The sequence below is a fragment of the Photinus pyralis genome, unplaced genomic scaffold (assembly GCF_008802855.1).
Source record: "Photinus pyralis isolate 1611_PpyrPB1 unplaced genomic scaffold, Ppyr1.3 Ppyr1.4_LG7, whole genome shotgun sequence".
Classification (NCBI taxonomy): Eukaryota; Metazoa; Arthropoda; class Insecta; order Coleoptera; family Lampyridae; genus Photinus; species Photinus pyralis.
In genome coordinates this window covers 25,792,110-25,814,623 of record NW_022170738.1, presented here as the reverse complement: position 1 = coordinate 25,814,623, position 22,514 = coordinate 25,792,110, and the positions used below count along the sequence as shown (strand labels likewise).

At 37.0% G+C, this 22,514-nt stretch overlaps 1 protein-coding gene across 2 annotated transcripts in view; it reads right to left on the bottom strand.

The window, feature by feature from the left end:
• Window positions 1-879: 879 nt before the first annotated feature.
• Window positions 880-22,514, bottom strand: part of LOC116176419 (facilitated trehalose transporter Tret1-like) — a 35,667-nt gene continuing 14,032 nt past the window's right edge. Inside the window, exons 3-4 of one of the 2 annotated variants that reach the window (XM_031494961.1) lie at window positions 1,877-3,055; window positions 880-1,825 (exon numbers count right to left, since the gene is read on the bottom strand). In XM_031494961.1, coding sequence (XP_031350821.1) covers window positions 1,677-1,825; window positions 1,877-3,055 — 1,328 coding nt within the window. In that variant the 3' untranslated portion in view covers window positions 880-1,676. Of the gene's footprint in view, window positions 3,056-22,514 lie in introns of both variants that reach the window. The other variant, XM_031494960.1, reaches the window with a different exon arrangement.

The following is a 22,514-nucleotide window of genomic DNA, read 5'->3' as shown; positions in this document are numbered from 1 at the left end:
CCTATTCGTTAGTTTGCATTCCAAGGGTAGGTTGACTAATAAAATCGGCATCAGAAGAGTTGAACGGGTATCGAGCGCTAAAATTCCCCAAGACTAACGTCTCCGTCAGTTCACAATATATGGTGGTGTGCAACAAATGAACAAACAGTAGCGATTTAGAGAAACCGCTGAAATCTAAATGGGTTTTGAATAAATCATATACAAGATAAGAGTAACCGTTTTAATAAGAAAAAAATTGTAGTTTTATTTTCATAGTTACCTAATGCTAGAATTTCTCAGAAAATACATTTCAAAATTATTAACAAGCTTGTTTATGTTTAAAAGTCTTGTCAAGAGCCATAAATCGATGCCAAAACTTACCTATTCGTTGTGAGAATTCAAGAAAAGCGTAATAATGGCAATTAACTATCCCATAACCTGCCAGGTTGGCTTACCCTTCTCTTGAATTTATCCAAAAATGAATGTCCCTATACCATTGATTGTTGCAATGTCACACTTTTCAATTACATTTTTGATTTTAATGGGTCACAGATAAATAGAAAAAGATTGAGTTAAATTCACAACATAATGGCCTAGGCCTAGGACATTCTTTGGTGACAAATCTACAGATATAGATACAATTATAATCAAATTGGATTGAAATAGACATGCAAAGGGGTCGATTGAGAAACATTTATCAATTCCAATTCTTACCATAGGGCACATTATCAGTACTTTGAGATTTCAATTATTATCAATGATGTTAAAAATCTAGTAACAGTGCTCAAAGAAAGCAAAAGTAAACGCTTCATTTAAATATGCGTTGCAGTTTCATCACCTTTAATAAAAACAAGTTCATGCCAATACTAATTAAGCAGGATATACACAGCAACAAAGTCGGAAATTCTTGGCCGTTTATCAAAATCATTTTGTAAAATTACATGGTTCCAGACGCTTCTCCTAATGAAGCCATAAGTGACTAATGCCTGTATTTATATTCAAGTACATGTATTTTTTCGAAATCCAACGCCAGTTTTAAAAAAAAATATTATAATAGGTTAGATTTTTGTACTGGACTATAAATACAGCAGGCGTCTTACGCAATTGGGTCCTATTTTCGACGCTATTGAAGGGCACCCCTCTGTTTATTACAGATTCAAGGTGGGAACTTAATATTCCATCCAATTTATTGGGACAACTGTTTCCCCTCAGGAAGATACCTTATATTAAAGCATAGCTACATAAAGACATAAAAGCGATTTATTATTCAAATTTAAAAAAGTTCGATGAATCTGAGACTTAAAAATAATAATACATTTTCATATGAAAAATTGTGCAATAGTATAACTATCTCTGTTACCTAAGGATTACGTCAAAGGTAATTTTTACATTTTAAAAAATGAATTTTTTTTATGTAAACTAATAAAGCTATTTGTGCCGCTGGATGTTTATAACAAATACACAAAACATAATACTGAGTCAAATTTTCTAAGTGTAAAAGTATGCGAATTGTAGAGTCATATCCTGACGAAGGCGTATCTTAATTTCCGACCTGATCATAAATCAGAAATTAAAAACTAGCATTCACACATTCTCGACACTATGGGCAGGTGTGTAAAAATAATCGTTAAATAAGATTTCCTAATGTATAAAAATACCTACTACTATCACAAACAATTATATTAATGAAAATTTCATTATAGTCTAGTGTCTTCGTTTTTCTCATTTGCTCCTTCTTCGACATTTTCAACCGAAGGGGTTTTCTCTGTTGTGTTCCCTTTCAGTATCTGCTGAATTTCTTCCAAAGTTTTTCCTTTAGTTTCAGGAATGCAGAATATTGTAAAGACTGCAGTGATAAAACAACTACTAGCGAATATAAAGAAAGGCACGTGCATACCGTATAGGCCCTTTAAATGTTGGAATAAGTAGATAGACACCACCGCAAAGATGACATACATCGCGTCCGAAACCGTCATACCAACGGCCTTTACGCTTGTGGGGAATAGCTCGGCCGTCATCACAATAGGAACCATACCTAAACCGTACTTAAAAGTAACCGCGTAGAGCATGACGGACGCTACAGGCACCCAATTGTAAGACGAGACGTCTACTCCAGAGTTTTTCACGGAGAAATACGAGGCGAGTATAAGTAACGAAATACCTGTTAATATACTGGAGCTTGAAAGTAAAATTTTTCTCCCAGCTTTATCGATCAAGCTTGCTGACACACAAGATGCCGTTAGCATAAGTACGGCAAATATAATAGCTGCAGTGCTGGGTGATAGCATGGAAGCTGCATCTTCTAAAATTGAATGAATGTTCATTAAAATTACACTAATACTACTAAAATGTTGGGCACAATTCAGAACGGTCATAATTATTATCGCCTTTCTATTGCTCTTCACTAGTATCAAGTCCAGGGGGTGCCCCCTCTCGCTTTTCTGGCGTTCAACTGCCCTCGATATCTCCTCCAGTTCTTTTTCCACGTCCATAACCGCTCTCAGTTTTTGCAACGATCTTCTCGCCTCATCTTTCTTGTCCTTTACAAGCAAGTAGTACGGCGATTCGGGCATAAACGGAAAGGAGAGTATTTGAATTAACAAAAATGAGCACCCCACCGCCGACGAAACTGGAATCGACACGAAAGGCGCGACGGAGTAGACGACTACGATTCCGAAAAGCATCATCAAATAAATAAAGGAACCCAAAATTCCGCGTATGTGTTGGTCCGCGATTTCGCCGATGTACATCGGCGCCGAAACGAACGCCACGTCTCCCGCGATTCCGCTTAAAAATCTCGCCACGTACAGATATTCGACCGACGGAGCGAACGCGATTAGAAACCACGCGACCACATTTTGAACGGCCGCAATAAGTATCGAGTATTTGCGTCCAAATTTATCTACACTAAATATGGTGAGGGGCAGTCCGGCGAATCCGCCCAGCATGTAGATGTTTTCGAGCCATACCACGTCCGCTTCGGTAATTGGTACCGGCGAGTTGGGCGATTCCAAAATTGGTATGACTGGCGCCGTCCAACCATATTGCATTCCATCGGACACGGCGCTGATTGTACCTGAAAAGAAGACAGAAACATTAAATACTAATTTAACAACTCAATCAATGGTTATCACAAGGCAATAATGATAATTTTTAGAGTGCCCTTTAATTCTATTTACACGGGCGCTGCTTACTTACTCATGTTTCATGGTAATTGGACGAAAGGTGTGGTAACGCACAAAGGATAAACAGACAGACAGATACAAATACGCGTTGAGTGAAAATTTTGGGTCGGCGGAATTCCAAAGCCTGTGTCAACTTATTCGACATTTCCAAGACCATAACTACTCCTTTACGCCCATAGTCAGCCGGAATGATAGAACCTAAGAACGCATGAATAGGATAATGGGGAAGTACTTGTCAAAAATTGTGTACGACCACCAGCGTGATTTGGGATCAATATCTGCATTTGTTTCTGATGGCCAATCGTTCCGCGGTGCAGGAAACTACGGGACAAAGCCCAGCGTTCGTGTTGTTTGAGAGGGAGCTCCGTTTGCAGTGTGATTTAAAATTTGGCACAAGACCCGGCCAGGAAGAAACTGTGGGGAACCTACGACAGAAATCGGGCGGAAAGTTCGCGATAATATAGCTAGAGACAAACGTACGACTTGAAGGCCCAAACTGGTGGCTAGGCTATCAACCCGGAAATCTGGTTGGTTGTACCGTCGCCAAAGAAGATGTGGGCTATCCCCGAACTTAAAAGTTTGAGAAGGACCTACAGTCCTAAAGAGAATAAAAGACTTAATATATGGGATACTGAAACTACTACGAGGAAAACCAGCTTAGTGCACATAAATCGGTTGGACCTATACGCGCGACAGAACGAGCCCGAAGAACATCCAGAAGCGGAGAGTGTGAGGCATCGAGGCGCCATGAAAGAGTAGTAATCGCCGATATGTCCGTGTCCGATATGGTTAATTTGGTAGCGAACCCTGCGCCATTTGTGAGATTTCTTCACAATGAACATTATTATTATTATAAAAAACAAAGGCGGATGTGACTTAATCTTTCCTAGAAATATGACGGGTTTTTTTCGAGAACATTCTGAAGCGTCCTTGAGCACTCGAGAACATTCTAAGAACATTGTAGAAAAAATGTTGTGTGCTATATGAGCAAATCGAATTGTGTTTCCAGTCAGTTCCTACATCGATGCGTTCTTGTTATATTATAAATTGTGAGTGATAAATTGTAATTACCGTTATAAATTAATCCATTTAAGACTGTTGTAAATGTATTGTTAAGTAATTGTAAATAAATAAACAACATAATTAAATTTGCGTTACTTTTGCATACGTTTGTCCATTCCTACTGGACCAACTCAGATTTTATGTCCATCCTAGATCCCTTCAATGAGCAGATTTTTTTGTAAGCAAAATGCACAAAACTAACTACCAACTAAATACACCGATAGAAAGATGTATGCGCACGGCTAATTCTAACCCTGACCTTAATATGTTTCAGTTATCTCTATGTAAATTTAAGTGGTATGTAGAACGTATATTAAATCAGGATGATTATTGTTTTTATACCTAGTTAAGTTTCAATTATTACTTCTTATCTTAGTAGTTTAGTTGAAAAATTAGCATGTATGATGTAAGTAAGTATTTAATTAATTTAATTTACACTATCGTCTTGTTTAGTTTCTGGGGTCAGTTCCGTATCAGAGTGAGAACACACATTATTGCCTCAAGTGTATAACCATTTAGTTAGTGTAGTTAATGATATCGACTTTTTTCACGATCCCCTAAATTCAATAATAAATAAAATTAGATCTTAAGTCCTAATATTTGTTCAGAGCCCCAGTGCCATGTAATTGGAATTTTTATTCTGTATGGTTTCTGGTTAAATAAATAAATAAATAAATAAATAAATAAATTTGTTATTCTTTGTCTGGCTTTGGATATCCTTTTTGAAAAAGTAAGATAATCCCGCATTGAAGGCGTGACCAGAAATGTACCTAACAGTTTTTACAGTTTTGAAATTTATCCTTATAAGGAGAAGCTTCCCATACGCAAGCTCGCCTACTTTTTACTTTCATTAATGTTTTAACAAATGCAAGTTTTTAACACAAATTTCTGTGATAAATTCACAGACCCTCACAACACAGCGAAATCCCCTTTGTTGCGTCAGCGAATACGTAAATCAACACCGAAACGTAACAGTATCCTTTCAGCTTAGCGAAAGTATACTGGCGCGTTTAATTAGTTTGTCCTTGACCGCGTACTATGGAAAGCGTTTAATTCTATATTAACTGTGTATTACTTCCTTAAGGGGTTTAATACAAGGCAACAGATCGAAACCTCCTCCTCCAACACCGCAACATAGTGTGACATAAGACCAACACCTAGTAGCCCGTGGGGTTGTTCGGTAGTGCTGGTGATGAAGAGATGCGACAATACGACGGTTTCTACGGACAAGCACACTGAAGGATACCAAGCGGGAGATCTGGTTGCTCGAGATTTGGAAATGGATCGTGGAATAGCTATGGTTTTCACGAAGTTTGGTGAACTTAGACCGATTCCACGACAACTTTTTCGAGTTTGTTACGTTTTTTTCTTACGTATATAATTCCGAATTTATATTCAGTATTCTTACACCATATAGGTATTTACTTTGTAAACCCGTTTAGTAGGATGTATGTTATTCCTATAGTAGAGTTCTGACTTTACCTCATTCTACTAACATTAGTCACTTAGGACAGAGCTGTGTATCTACCTTATTCTAAATTAGTTTTTGAAATTACCGAGACCTACTTCGAAACCAATTTTTAGTCACGTTACTTGTTTTACTGAGACGAATTTTTTATGTTAGCTTATTTACATTTTCAATTGATTACATTGCATTGCTGGTGTATAGAAAAGTAGTTATTTGTGCATGTTAGTTTAGTTAACGGAAACTGAATTATTGATTCTTATTGAGTTTTAATTCAATGATTTACTTCGTGTCAGACGTTAGACATCGCTACCGCAATATTTTGTGCCGGGCTATTCACTACCCCTCTTGTTTGCTTCTTCGTGACGTTATCTGTTACCGATAGGCAGAACGCGCCCTTCTCAACTCAAAAGGTTGCGACCTGAAGTTCAAAGCTAATTTTTTTTATTTTCTCGATTCGTTAATAGAACGTTTAATTACATACTAGTGTTCCATACAATCAAATTGTAATTACTACATTTCTTTGATGGCCATTTAGCAATTATACCTCCGTTGATTTTTAGAGGAAGCTGTTTTGATTTTAATAATTTTTCTGAATGAATAACCCGTCTGCTTTTATGAATATGCATCCTGGCGCGAGAAATAACGTGAACAAAGTTCATTCAATATTTCTATGAACGGTATTTTGATTTTTTCGGCTTTCGGTAATAAAAAAGATCCGCTAGAAAAATGTGAGATAATAGAAATATTTCATAATATCATGTCAAATTCAATATTGTAATTTTTTGTAACAGCCCATTTGAGTTTTGTTACAAGCAAAGCAGTAGTAGGGGCATCATTCAACGTTACCTACTACTATAGAATTTATATTTCGATCTCCAGTAATGAAATATGAACGCAATCTCTTTCTTTTTGTGATTTTCCGAAGGTATACCCTTATGTATTATACGTCTACCTAACAGTATACCTACACTGCCTAATTGAAATCGATTAATTTAATATTTAGCTGTATTTGTACGGGAAAAAATTATTGTAACTAGGTATACCTATCCTTGCTACTTTCCTATGTACATGGTAGTGTTACAGGGTCTCTCTTTTCCGTTAGTCTGAAAAAAGACAAAAATACACCTAGTTCAATATAAATTTGTTTTTTCACTACTAGCGTCTGATGACATCATTATTAACCTTTTTTCCACTTGTAAAGTAGGCTTTCTCGGCATTTGTTCAAAGTGGTTAATAATGTGGACATTATTAACTAGTAGTCAATAATGAGAACTGTCACGCTTCACTTTTAGAAAAAACAACCCGAAATTTCGCTCAATAAACGTTTGGACAAGTTCTCTAAAATGAATAATTGCCACCATCCGCCATTTTCAGAGAAATTACATACCTAAAATTATCACATTTTGGAAAAATTCGAACGAAATTACTCTTCGAAAATATCTCAATGACAGAACAAAATACGGCCTGTTTGACTTGTACTTCTACGTACTTGATTGACATGTTAAATTAATAAACAAAAAATTCTGTCCAACCGTTCACTTTCTTATCAATATAATATGTTAATTTAGAGGATTTCAAGTGCTAGTAGTGAAAAAAATAGTATATATACCACGGTAGAGAAGTCTATTATTGCCTTCGCACCTTACACCCCTCGGCGCAAGCGCCTCGAGATGTAATCTTGGTGCTCAGGCAATAATACTGTACTTCTCTACCTTGATATTATAATGTATTATTGTACGTCATAGACAGAATAAACTGCCATACCTACTAATTTAAAGTCTGATTTTGTCAGTTGGGATTTAATATCCAAAAGAAAACTCCGTTCATTTGAATTGTCGCACCATAAGTACTGATGGCGTTGCTCCATTTTGTTTACCTATCGAAATAATCCGTATTCAAAAATTGGTACAGAGAGGCAGAACAGTAAGAAGGTGCTGTAATTGCTAATGAAGTCGTTTCAGTGAATAGTCGTACCTTATTATCATTGGGAAACCGCAAGGACTGTTTACTATGAACATTATGATTCATTATAGAGTAAATAGAAAAATGAATGGTTTGTTATTTACGGAAAAAAGGAAGCATTAGTGTAGGTACAATTAAATCTAGTGAGATAACCATTTGTGCAGCCTTGAAAGGATGGAATAAAGACAGACACATTACCTCTCCAATAAAGTGCAAGTTCTCACGGATAATTGCATAATGTTATACGCAACAATAATTATTTATGTAACTTTGAATGGTAATAAATACGGAACAGTTGTGGAAAAGTTAAATAGTATATTGAAAGACAAGTGTTACAATGCGACCTATTGTAATACGACTATCTTGTGGCACGAGTGGCGACGCGAAGCGTAGCCACGAGTGTCCGCAAGATAGGAGTATTACAATAAAGCATTGTAACACGCGTTTTTCATACTATTTTTTCTATTTCGGTGCTTTAATTTTAATTAAAAAAATCATTATCAGAAACTATAGGGAACATTAGAACTAACATGTTTTATGTTGGGAACACTTTTTATGCCGTTAAGTTTTAGGTTGGCAGCGTATAGTAAGACTGACATTTTGAAGTTCAAACATGGAAGTACCCAATGAAGTACCTACTTGTACTAACTAGTAACTGCCAACTTAAGAAATGAGTTACCAAAAAAAACGACTATAATCACTGTCTTTGTACAACTGTTTTCGGCCGAAAACAGTTGTACAAAATCATCATTGTGACACCGAAATAGAAAAAATATGTTATTGTTTTATCTTATCGCTATGGTAGTTACCGTATGCTTTTGGTACATTTCTATAACTACATGTGCTACTGTAACTGTAAGCCACTCCTAAGCTGAATTTTTTTTTTATATTGACAACATCATAGTTCCTTCTTTCATATTTTCTTCAACATGGTCCCCAAGTTTGTACCATGGAAGGAATTTTTGGATCAATTGGTCGCAGGTTCAACACAACGAACACTTTCAAGTCGCGAGTTGTTTATCCCTGCTAAAGTGCTAAATATTTCATTTCACCGTTTTCGTATTTTAATACAAATAGTTTTCAGACTGATAATAGAATTGTCTTTGTATGTATAATGCGTAGTCATTTGAAATGAAACTGTAGAATGTAGATGATGACAATTGACAAACTGCTGTTAAAGTCGTATATTTCAGTTATGACCTCGGTTATGACTATCTGTGAGGTTGTTCCTCTCGAACAAAGCTTCCACAGGTAACCATGGCAATCATTGTTACAATGTGGCTTAGCACCATACATGATGAGGTAGCTGGTAGGGGTGTATTTAGGTGGTTGCAATTCTTCAAGTTGTCGAACTTTGAGGACAAGATACTTCTCATATTTATGGAAGCCGCGCGCCATTTTGTGTGAATTGACAAATAGGTCACGACTCACGAGCAGAGTCTGCGATAACATTGGGCATGCGCATTTTTGTTTACATCCTCACAAAAATCTAACTGTAGCCTTTAGGCACCTATTGAAACGTTTGTGTTTTTTTACCTAGGTATAAAGACTTAATCAGAAACTGCTCCTTCAACTTTTCGTACTTCGTCGTCGTTGTGTAATCGAATGGAGTGCGACCATTGCAACAAACGATTATTTACGAGAACATTGGAACATCGGAAATTAAAGTACTCGGCCCCAAAGGGGCCTCGCACTTCAATATTTTTTTTTAATAATAATAATAATAATGTATATTTTGCCCAACAGAGGAGTATCCAAACGGACAAAATCCATATAACAAATACGCAAGCAAGTACAGTAACAAAAAGAGAGATTTAAATATATGAATAGAATAGCAACAAATTTAAAAATACACCATATAACAAAGACAAAAATATTTAACATTTCTTATAATATTAATTATTAACAATGAAAATCTAAAAATTGAACCTTTGGCAAATACAAGATATATTAGAATTACAATAAGGTATGTAAAATGTATCATTACCACGGTAACCAAAACGGAGAACATAAAAGTTCAGGTATTGTAACAAATCAGGACAATCGATTTTATTGTGGATAAGATTATGGAGAAAAGACATACACGTTTTTATTCTACGATTTTCTAGAGAGTCCATATTCGTTGCTAACAATAGTTCGTCATGATCGCAGTGTAAATCGGGATAGGTGCGATGCATTCTAAAAGGCCCCATACACGGTACGATCGATCTGTCCGATCCGTCGTTTCAGACCGATCGAAACGATAAATCGATAGTGTATGTCAAGATCGTTAACGATTTACTTCATTGAATGGGATATCGGACATCGCAACAAAAACGCATGCAATCGTGAATATCGTAACGATGAATCAACAGTGTATAGCTCATTTCGATCAACGATTCGACAGGGCACGTATGACTTCTTAAATTATTTAATCACGATGGTTCGGTTGTAAACGATCGATCGTAACGACCTATCGTTTCGTGTGTGAGTGGTAAGCTTTGGGCGATCTATCGTCACGATATCGCTTTAGATCGATCGTGACGACGGATCGTTCCGTATATGGGGCCCTTTAAGTATAAGTATTTACAATATTTCTTTTGGACAGATTCCAAAGACAATTTATACACATTATACAGTGGGCTCCATATTAATGACGCATACTCAAGATTAGATCGAATTGTCGCAAAATATAATGACCTAATCACCATTATATCAGTAAAAGCTTTGGAATTCCTTATAACAAACCCAAGTAATCGCAGAGCATCATTTTTAAGTTTACTTATGTGCAAGTTAAATGACAATTTAGAGTCAAAGTAAACACCAAGATCTTTAGTGCAGCGATGCAAGCCAAATTTATAAAGTTTATAGAGTAAAATTGTATGACTAATCCGATCAAATGCCTTCGATATATCCATATATAACACATCAACCTGGCCCTGGCGGTCCAGATGGATCGATAAATATTGCGTAATGTGGGCTAAGTTAGACATAGTTGAGCGGTTCTCAACAAACCCATGTTGGCACGCAGATATAGAACGCTTGACATTATAATATATTCTAGAATAAAGGAACAGTTCATAGATTTTAGCAAAGTTACATAAAACAGAGATAGGCCGATAGTTAGAGATGTTTGTGGAGTCGTCTGATTTAAAAACAGGAGACACACGAGCGCATTTCCAGATGTCTGGAAATGTATTGGTTTTAAGAGACATATTTATCAGCCATGTAATAGGTTTAATAAATACATTGGCATAATCCTTAATAATTAGAAACGCAGGAATTTGATCTGGTCCGGCAGTATTTTTATTTTTTACTTTCGAAAAGCACTCTTTAATATCATCTTCAGTGGCCTGAGTAATACAAAAAGATGACCAATCTAGTGACCAATGATCAATATCGTGCGGTTCAGTATAAGGAACAATTTCTTGAGCAGAAGTAAATTTCATATTATTAAAATACATTTGACCGGGAATTTTGGAGTTACCTCTTCTAGAGCCGATATAAGACCAGAATTGTTGACAATCAATTGAAATCAATTTTTCAATATCCTGAATATAAATATGATAAGCTATTCTTATTTGATTTTTCGCTTTAACTCATTGTAATTAATGCGATATGATTCTAAATAATTATTATACCTTTTATATAATTTGAAAATTGTACTCTTAAGCTTAAGGTTTTTTATAATATCCGCATTAAACCAGCGGGGATAACTGCGCTTATATGAACGGTGCAAGTCGTCAAATAAAGCATATATTACGCTGTAAAATTGTTCGCATGCAGCATTAACATCTGAAAATTCAAGTAAAAAGGACCAATCAACATGCAACAGTGCACTGTATAAACTGATGAAATCAGCTCTCTTAATGTTATAAACCTTTTTGTCGGGATTCGATGCAAAGCGTACTTCAGATTTAGACAAGTGGCTCAGGTTAATATTTAAAAGAGGATGATAAGCATCCACATTAACTAGCGGATTTTCTTCTTCTTGAATTTCGTCTTGAACACTACAAACTACATTACAAAAAACTAAATCTAACAAACGGTTCATATAATTTAGAACATTATTAAACTGCGTTAAATCAAACAGATTCTGAAAGTGTGTGAATACCCTCCTCCGACAATAATGTCTTGAGATATATGAGGAAATATAACTGATCACGATAAGGGGCCGAGGAGAAGGGTTGGTAGAAATTAGTTCTTTTTATTGAGACACCTTTCATTAGCGTACCATGAAGGACAAAACCAGTCGCCCCCCTTATTTTGATAAGGAGTAAGAAATGACGGCGGTAGTTGGTAGAGTACATTTCCTTTTGTTGAGACTTAATTAGAATACAATGAAAGATAACATCCATTTCTACACATCCCCCGCGGGATTATCTGAATTGCCTAATTTTTCACACACATTCTGGAACCGTAAGTACCTTCTCCACCAATACAACTCATTTTTTCTAACCAATGAGATTACTTGACACACATAACTCTTGTGCCTGTTTATCAAAACATCCGCAAAATCATCAAAAAAACACGCGACCCAAGAATCTTGATATGGACGGATGTGAATTCTAGTTAATTTCGTCGTCCCCACAACTTCCCGACGCCTTAAGCTTTCACACGCATTTAAAAAGTCAGGACCGTATTCAGGGACCACTCGCACTTTGATTTTAACGCATTACATTGTTTTAAAAAGTGGATCTTTTGCGAGCAATATGCAACTCCATTAAACGGATCCGTGAATTTAGCAGAAAATTGGCGGCACAAATATAGGTACTAGGTGGATTGGTTAATGCTACGTTTATGTCGGTTTGTGTAGCAAAAAGTTTGCCAGCAAAACATGCCTACCGTATGGAAGTTATTACCCTTTATGAGTACCCTCTTACAGCACTCCGTTTTCACTCGCTTAAACTTCACCAATAGAAATGTCTCGTAGATGATTCATTTTCCGTTTGTGAGTACCCTCCTCCAACAATCCGAAAATTAATTCTTTTCATTGAGACCTTTCATTAGAGTACTTTCAAAGACAGTATCTCAGGAAATAATTTAGGAGGGGGGGGGGGGTTAGGAAAACAAAATTTGATGGATGTCTGGCACACCTTTAAGGTATAGGATACCTATTTCAAAAAATTCCAGGACTCGAGGACAATTCGCCTAAAAGTAGTTCAAAGCCGCAGAAGTGGATTTGGACGGGCCAACAGCCGGACGAACAAAAAGTAAACAATATCACATTTTTTTATTCTTAAAAAATGCGCTAAAAAACAAAGAAAGAATGTACAGTATACAGCTCCCAAGAAGTTCAAAAATACTAGTGTGAAAACCTAGAAAGTGTGTCATTGTACTCTTTGTAAACAAAATGTTGTTGTTACTAGGAAACGTTTAATTAAAAGTCAAGGACCTGAAAAACTGAGTTAGGTTTGGTTACACATGCCCATCAACTTTACAACCCATTAGCAAAAATTGTTCGCTTGAGGCTGCGTTAATTACACTTCACGTCCGTCACGTTTGTTCCTCGAAGCATATTAATCTCGCCAAAGAGGAACATATTGAAATAGCAGGTAGGTAGTTTTTTTTTGGAACCTTGACTTTTAATTAGTCCATTTCGGATACAAATCAATTTGCTTACTTAAACTACAGTTATACAAATACATAGTAACACATATTACCTAAATGGAGTACCAACGGTATGATCGCTGTACGGATTCCCTGTAGTAATTGAAGATCTTTGATAATCCTTCCTGTAACTGTGCAGCTAAATGACGAACAATTGCCACTTACTTACAAAATGCACAATTTATACCAATTCTGAAGCTCTAGCTGTTTTTTTGGAATGGGGACCTGATGTAACGATAAGCAACGTCAAAATTAATAAAAAGGTAAAAATTAAACGTTATTCACACCTGTGGGTACAATGTTTTTATGATGTCATAAGGTATCTTGTATATGGTATAATGTTGTAATTACATACTAAAACTAACTTTGTTGATCTGTGAAGTATGTACCTACAATTGGGTAATAGTTTCCTGAATAAACGAAGCATATTTTGTAGAAGTAGAATTTTTTTTATAATGAAGCGCCTATTTTGTCAGGATGTGATCAAAAAATGCGCCCCGTATGAACCTATTGCATATACAAAGAGTAACTGCTTCCTGGTGAGCATCCATGCGCATTTTCTGTTTCTACTTCGACTCCCTGCACTGGTCGCAAAAAGTGGAAAAACAAACGCCTGGAGGAGATATTGAGGGTGTCCAAACTTCAAGTATGAATATCTCGAGACCGGAGTCATTTGTTTTAACGTGCATGTTGCGTTGCGACTAGTTTTTTTCCGAATTTGTATGCAGGTAAATGTACACATGTACCGCTTCATAGCGAACATGAACGAAATTAGTTCTGGCGATAACCAGCGATAACAAGAAATGTATTGCGAGTGCGTTTAACACGATCTCTTACTATCTAAAAGGTTTCCTTTTGCAAAAAGTCGAGCACGACGTTATGTTTGTGTAAAACGTTCGTGCGCTACTAGGTTAACATGTTAGTTTACTTTTTGATAGGAAAACAAATGAATTTTTAAGTAAAATGATATACTATCTTAATATCAAAAATGGCATTTCATTAAGAAAAAAGTCGAAAGTCGCCATTTTAAAATAATTCGTCCAAATGAAAATCTGATATCACCATGTAATATGTATAGAAAATGGTCTGAAACATATTACTACCAAATATGTTGAAAGTAGTAATTAGGCCCGCCGCAAATTGAACTCAGCCCATGTACATCCCAGGCGTGGACTATTTTGTAGAACGTGGATTCAGACGGAGTGGCGCATATTAAACCTATCCTACGACCGAATACGCAATAGCATTTTATCACACGAGACTACCAAGAATTTAAAATGTGCCCAGTGTGACTATGCAACGAAAGATAAATCTAATTATAAAACACATTTATTAACATACAAGATCACCAAGGATTTATAGTGTGGCCGGTGAGCTTTCGTCTCCAAACATAAATCCAGTCTTAAAGCGCATCTTAACATCTGACACTAGTCAATGATTTAAAATGTGAATGGTGTGATTTTAGCACCTAATACAAATCCAATTTTGAAACACATTTGTTAATACACATGACCAGTAGTCATTTCAAATATGAACTACAACACCGTAAACCACTATATGTTAAAAGGAAATAACACGCCAGTGAAATGCCGGGAATGTCAACCCAGTGCGCATGATCGATATTCTACTGTTTACACTCTCACATATGTTGGCACAGATTTAGATTTGGTGGCAGTACTATTTATTAAGAAGTAGACATAGGGATTTACGTGCATTGTTTTCCCCATGTCTACTTTTAAATGTCAAAATTCTTCTGAAGGGCGTCTAATTTTATGCAACCAAAATAACTTCTTAAAACAAAACAAAATGTGGCTGTCATATTAATTAATTTGAATATTGTGGCTTTGGCGTTATAGAAAATAAATCTCTTACGCTCCTTAAACTGTTACCGGCACTATACCAAGTGACAATGTCAACATCATACACGAACAAAAATAAAAAAGACAAAAGTCAGAGTTCAAATTAATATGACAGCTAGATAATTATTTGCTTTAAGAAGTTATTTTGGTTGCATAAAATTAGGCGACCTACAGAAGAGATTTTGTCTTGTGAAAGTAGACATATGGAAAAACAATACACGTAAATCACTCTACTTCTTAATAAATAGTACTGATGATCCAAGTATTCAATCAACTAAAGTCATATGCGTATATATGAGTTCAATCAAACCAGAGCATTAGATTTTGAATTTCAGATTTTAAGAGTAGATAAACGGCAAAACTTCGACAAGGTAAAGGGTATTAAAACATTTTTATTATGGAGCTAACTGTGGGTAAATTAAAAATTAATTGTCACATTAAAATTTTTGCCACTGTCGTAGAGGTGCAAGATGTTTTCTACACGTACCGTTGAATATTGCGGAGAAAAAATTATCAAAGTCCTCGTGTGAGATCGAAGGGATTTCAGCGCATTTTTGTGTGGCAGATCAGTATTCTATTAGCCACTTTTGACTCAACCATGAATAAAAGATCTTGTCGAAGGATACCACATTCCCTTTGACGGTACCCACTTCCGATGTCCCGTTCATCCGCAATTCGCGTTTGAAGATTTAAATCCACCATCAGTAAGATCGTGTTGGGGGCTACCACATTCCCTTTGACGGTACCCACTTCCGACGTCCCGTTCACCCGCAATTCGCGTTTGAAGATTTGACTCCACCATCAGTAAGATCGTGTCGGGGGCTACCACATTCCCTTTGACGGTACCCATTTCCGACGTCCTGTTCACCCGCAATTCGCATTTGAAGATTTGATTCCACCATCAGTAAGATCATGTCGGAGGCTACCACATTCCCTTTGACGGTACCCACTTCCGACGTCCCGTTCACCCGCAATTCGCGTTTGAAGATTTTTCTCCACCATCAGTTAGATCTTGTCGGAGGCTACCACATTTCCTTTTTCGGTGCATACTTATATTACACCTACATTTTGGTGGATCTCGCTAAAAACCTTCCACAAGATAGTACTTAATTTTTGGGGGGCACTTCTCATTGCTCGAGCTTCTATTGGCGACACGAGAAAGAGAGACAGCCATTCGAAATTTACGAAACGTTAAAACGCGTGACAGAATTCGCAACGGAAGGTAAAAGGTGCCCGAAGTTGACTACCTCTCGAAGACGCGCGCGCGCGCCATGCAAAAGGTCGTTAATTTCGCCCCTAGGCCAAAAAACAAAATTCCGCCACGCAGGAGTTGTGCGCGTTTACAACATCTTTCCGACGACACTAATTTGAAAAGAATCGGACCAAAACTGTAGTAGAAGATAGGAAAAAACTGAAAAACCTTCACGTTAGTATACTACGCTCGAGGACGACGCCCAGATGTCGCCAACCCCACATCATGTAGCCCTGTCCCCAAGGTTTACAAATTACACGGCCTTGTAGATACACGTACACCAGTTGCCTTTCTATAAGAGTTCTTCTACGCGCCCACATTTGCTGCCAGCCAGCCGACCAGCCAGCCAGCCAAAGTGAGATTAAAAGCTACTTTTTACAAATAAATTTGCAAAAATGCGCTAAAAAGATGCATTAGGAACTGACAAAATTCATCGAATTCGCGATGTAATTTTCAAGAAGAAGACTGTGTCATAGAATACTCAAATGACAATTACTCTAGAACAGAAAAATTTACCATCAGCAAAATTAGTCGGTCGTCCGAGATGAGGTTGTGCAAAAAACTGAACAGAACAACCAGGTCACCAAAGTATCTTCTTCTTCATGATTACCAAATTTATTTTGGAGCATATGATCTAACAGCTGTGCAGTGACAAGCCATGAAGAATTGCGTTGCTGAAAGAACACAAGACCTAGACACTTACCACCACTGAACCACCGCGAGAACAGCTGTTTTCATCAAGTTAAGAAAACATTTGTCATATAGTTATTTATGTATTAAGGGCATAATGGTGATGTTTATATTCTCGAGGGCCGATAGGCCCGAGAGCTTTTTAGTCGCCCGAGAGTACATAAACATCAGTTATGCCCGTGATACATACAAAATGTTAAGTCTTACAAATAGTTTTCTTCGTCAAAGTAAATATTGTGGTTCGAATTTGTTAATGTGATTGAAACCATCCAAACGTCAAACGTAATTTTAAATAATTCAATTCATCGTGAATGAGCAAGAAGTTCCAGAAACTATACGAAATAAGGCCAATCTTGTGATTTAGTAGGTAATGACAATTAATAATTGACGTTTCTAATTTTCAATGACCTGCAAATATTTGTTTGTTTTGTCATTAAGTATAAATGAGTTACTATGGTGATACTTAATGCCTAGGGCATAAAGTGGTAATTTATGCCCGCGTATCATAGATATAAAATGTGCTACGATATGTTAGTAAGACATAAACCAATATATGCTAATCGTTAGTGCCCATCATCCTACTATAAAAAACGCATTTTAATTTGTGCCCCTTATACTATAGAAATTGCACAATAATTACAGGGAATGGTTGCGCTTGTCAGCACCAAACATGTACAAATGTCACAATCATTTTTGAAATTAACCGTACAAAAGTGGGTGTCCAATAATCGAAACCTAATCTTTGTCTCGCAATCCATTCCCATGGAAACGACTAGATTAGAAGGAAAGGAATGGTCGCGAATTTGTACCTTATTTTCTTTGTTCCGTTTGCCAATTGTGTAATTAATAGAGGCCAGAGGATACACAGACAAATTGGCCAATGAAATATATCTAGTGAAAGTCTCAGTTTAATTGATACTTGCCCACAACTGCCTATAGAAATGGTAAACATCTGTTGCTTGATCTGTTGATGTTTTTGTAAACTTTCAGTGGAATTTCTGTTGGTGCCATAAATACGTCATACAAACGTCACAGAGACGTAGTGTCACAATGTTTAATTTTTAAGAATTTCATGGCACGCGTGCCAAAGACCACGTACATTATGATTTTAAAAGAATTTTTGTTACTTAATTTGTTACTTAATGACAATGTGTATGAAAGGAATTTCCAATACGGTCATCAATGTATGCGAAGCGAAGGTTATTACCAACATTGACTGTTACAATTAAAGTATCGTCAACAATTTATAAAATTAATAGGCTTGATTGGTGTGGAAATGTGACTGACCGTCGATACGATTCAATTGGTTTAATTAGCCGTAATAACAAAATGCTGCATTTGTAAACAAAAGGCGAAGCAAAGTATCACTTTCGATTGGGGCGCTTACAAAAATAGCGCGGAAAGCCCTCAATCAGGGCGCTTACTCACAAGTACTCCGAGTAAAATTCTGAGGGCTTCTTTTTCCTTCTTTCAACTAAAAATAACTTTATTCCCCAAACAGTCCTTGATAGCAGTGAAGGTGATTAAATTAGGTAATCGATTCAGTGGAATTTTTTTATAAGCCAGCGATCACATGACCCAGCATCGCAACAACTGCAACGGCCAATTGGCAACGATAGTCGTCTTGGAAGATTGGGAATTGATAATGAACTCAAACGTGTTGTCATTGATCGTTCCGTGAAGCTGAATATTCCTATATAGCATATAATGGTTATTAATTTTTTCACGCAATAATTAATAGTCATTTATGCAGCAATAAATACTGTCTTATTTCTCGAAATAGACTGTGAAGCAAGTAGTGCAGAGCACCAAGTTGAAATTTTGTGGATTATACACCACATTAGACTAACAAACTAATTTTTTATTTAAAATCTTTTGTGCCCCCACCCCCGTTAAAAGATCGGCTGATGGCACTCAGGGGAAACTCTCAATATACAACGGTATTATACACGTTTCATTTGAAAATCGTATGGGTGGCACTCCCTAGGCACAGACGTTTTCAGGTCGCATCAACAGCCGTCTGTATGATTTAACGATAGTCGTGGTATGACTGCCGGGACCGCCAGCTTTATGTGCCATCCGAAGCATGTTAGTCAGGAGATGTTCTGTACCACTAAAAACTGGCAAGGTGTGGAGTGGGATACGAACTCACAACCTGTGAGGTTACAGTCCGAGTCTTAAACCGCCACACCAAACTATACAAGCGACATGGGCGATATGGAAATTAAAAAACAAAAATTTAATGTAAAATTGGAAGCCAAATATCTGCTATTTCTAGTTTTTTTAAAAACAAATCTTGCAAAAATTGGGGCATTTTCTTAAATTACCACGTTACTATTTGAGATAGATGAAAACTGTCAAATGCAATTGAATTTTAGGAAATAACAAAGTTAGGACGCGCTGGCTCTTATTCGACATTATTTTTTCTTGTCGTTCATTTGTGCGTATTGAAACCTACGAAATAAGAAAAAACAGTAGCCTTCTGGGAAGTCCGGGTGCTGGGATCTCAAACCTCAGACAGACTGAACGAACAAACTGACGGAAGTTTTTCCTAAAAGTGGGATACGTCGTAAAAGATACCAATTTACATACGTCAAACGTTCATTCACACATATGAGTAGACTTTACTGTTTTATTATTAAAATATAGGAATAAATTTGTTTATTTTTATAGATGTTAAATTGACATTTTAATAAGTTTGCATGAGTATAGCCTACTCATTCAAACCCTTTAACCGCGAGGGTGGATAAAGTGAAACAGATGATTATGCATTCTAATGACATATGTCATTCTTATTTCAAATGGAACGCGGATCACTATGTAAAATGACGATCAGAACATATGACAATGCTGTTTCTATGGAAACGACCGTGACGGCAGAACCTAAGCTTGCTATTTTCGACGTCTAAATTAAATTCAGAATTGTCAGAAACTTTACAACGATTTATAGATACGGCTTGATACTCTGGCATATGCCTGGCGTAGCCGCCTCTCCCAGAATTTAGTCAACTGTCGTGGGGATGTGTCCCTGGTAGTAAATAACAGGGGTGCATCTCCACCACTTCTGTTGCCATTGCGCTGGGCCGCGACATAATATGCCAAACAGTGTGGTGGATTTTGTGGATTGGGGGGGGGGGGGGGTAACTGGGTGTTGTCCGATCCGAAAGGGCGCGACCACTATCTGCATTAGAGGGAACTCTTCTTCCTGGTGATGGCCTCTCCCCCGGGTGTTCCATTAGTTCCCGATGCCTCCATCCTTTGGTTTCGTTTCCATCCTTCCTGTTTCTCCATTTCTTATTGTTGTCCTCTCCTTTCTACCCCCGCTATTTTTTTTTAATAGCAACCACTGTTTTTTCTTGCATATTCTTAAAGTGCACACCTTGTATGTTGCTATATTAAAAAATTTTAAAAAAAGGGTTTTCGGCGAGTATCTTTACATTTTCCATACACTTATCATCAGTATTTTTCAAAAGCAAATATAAATAAGAAAATTGTGATACATCTGATTTTTACAATATGCGATATGCTTGCCTTTAGTAGACGCATCTGGGGTTAAAATTTCAAAATAAATCTCTATAAAGAAGACAGCATTGCGCAGTCTATGAATGTGCACACTAATCAAGATAGCTATAAGCTATCGAATGTAACAGGAACGAACTAAATATCTAAAAAACTGTGGGAGCAACATTGCTTTTCAAAACAATTATTTTCCTAAAGGCAATGCGATTACATGATGTTACTCGGACACCGAGTTACTACTTACACTATGCTATCATGCAATTAATAAACCTTTAATTAAGCGTTTTTAAAACAAATTTGCTATAGAAGCTGACATTTTTCATAATTCATGTGCAAATTATTTACAGATGAACAGCATCTTATCCATGCATAAGAATTAAAATATTTACCAATTGGAAACATGACATAGGTATAGTTTAACTCGTTTTATTAAGATCTGTTTTATTTCGGTTGTCCAAGATGGTTGATGTTTTTTTTTAAATATGAATTACGGCGCGTTAACTGCTGAGGTTTTTGGCGCCATCTAGAGTTCATTATTACAGTTTCTCAAGGAGATTCGCAGCCTTTAGGTACTGTAGAAGATTATTTATGTTTTCGTTGTTTCTTATATTATCAGGTAAGTTATCAAATATCGAGTACATTTGACGTAAAGGTGCATATAGTGGACATATACATATAATATGTTCAACAGTGGTAGGTACTGTACAGTTGACACACACTGGGGGTGGGTCTTTTGTTAATAAATGCTTGTGTGTTATTGCTGTATGTCCTATTCTTAACCGATGTAGAACGGTCATGTCTTTTCTAGGAAGTGATAGTGGTGCTCTCCACCCATTGTCATTTGAACTCTATTTAGGTGAGTATTGTACTGTTGCCATGTTTGTTGCCATGATACATTTATTTTCTTTTTCAGATATTTGTTAATGTCGCTAGAACTAGAGATCCAAACCTTATCTGTTGTCTCATTTCCCGCTTCTATAGCTGCTCGATGTGCAGCACGATCAGCTTTTTCATTGCCGCTTATACCTATATGACTAGGGACCCATAGGAATGTAACAAGGATATCAAGGTTTGCAAGATGTTTCAGTGTTGATAGTATCATCTGCACTAATGGATGTTTTGAATATGGATTTTTCAAACTGACTAAAGAACTCAGTGAATCGCTTATAACAACAAATTTATTTTTATCTGTATGCAATTCGCAATATCGGAGAGCTTGCCAAATTGCATACAGTTCAGCTGTGTATATAGATGCGTGGATTCCCATTGACCATTCATACTCAGCGTCATCAGTAGAAAAGGCAGATCCAGTACCCATATTCTTTTTTGAGCCATCGGTCTAGAGAAACATATAATCTTGATAAGAGTTGACAATTTTGTTAAATTCTCGAAGATAAAGAGATGGATGAGTTTCTTCCTTGCCATAGACTGTTAAATCTATTCTGACGTTAATATCAGGCACTTTCCAGGGAGAAACCTCAAGTGGCTTTGATGGTAACATGCGGAGAAACCTCAAGTGGCTTTGATGGTAACATGCGTCGATACGAAAAAGGCGGCCTATTGAAGATGTAACAGGTGCCCCTTCCCCTCTCGGTGCACAAGGCGGCCGATACGGAAAAGGCGATATGAAGATGCGAGAGGTGCTACTTTTCTTCTCGGGTGTATAAGGCGGTCGATACTTAAAAAGTGGCGCATGCGAGAGGTGCTCCTTCCCCAATCGTGTGTACAAGGCGGTCGATACGGAAGAGGCGGTCGATACGAATAAGGCGGCCCATGAAAGATGCGAGAGGTGCCCCTTCCGCCATCGAGTGTATAAGGCGATCGATACGGGAAACACCGTCGATACGAAAAAGGCTGCCTATGAACATCTGAGATGTCTCCTTTCGCTCACGAGTGTATAAGGGGGGCGATACGAAAAAGGCAACCCATGGAAGATGCGAGAGGTGTCT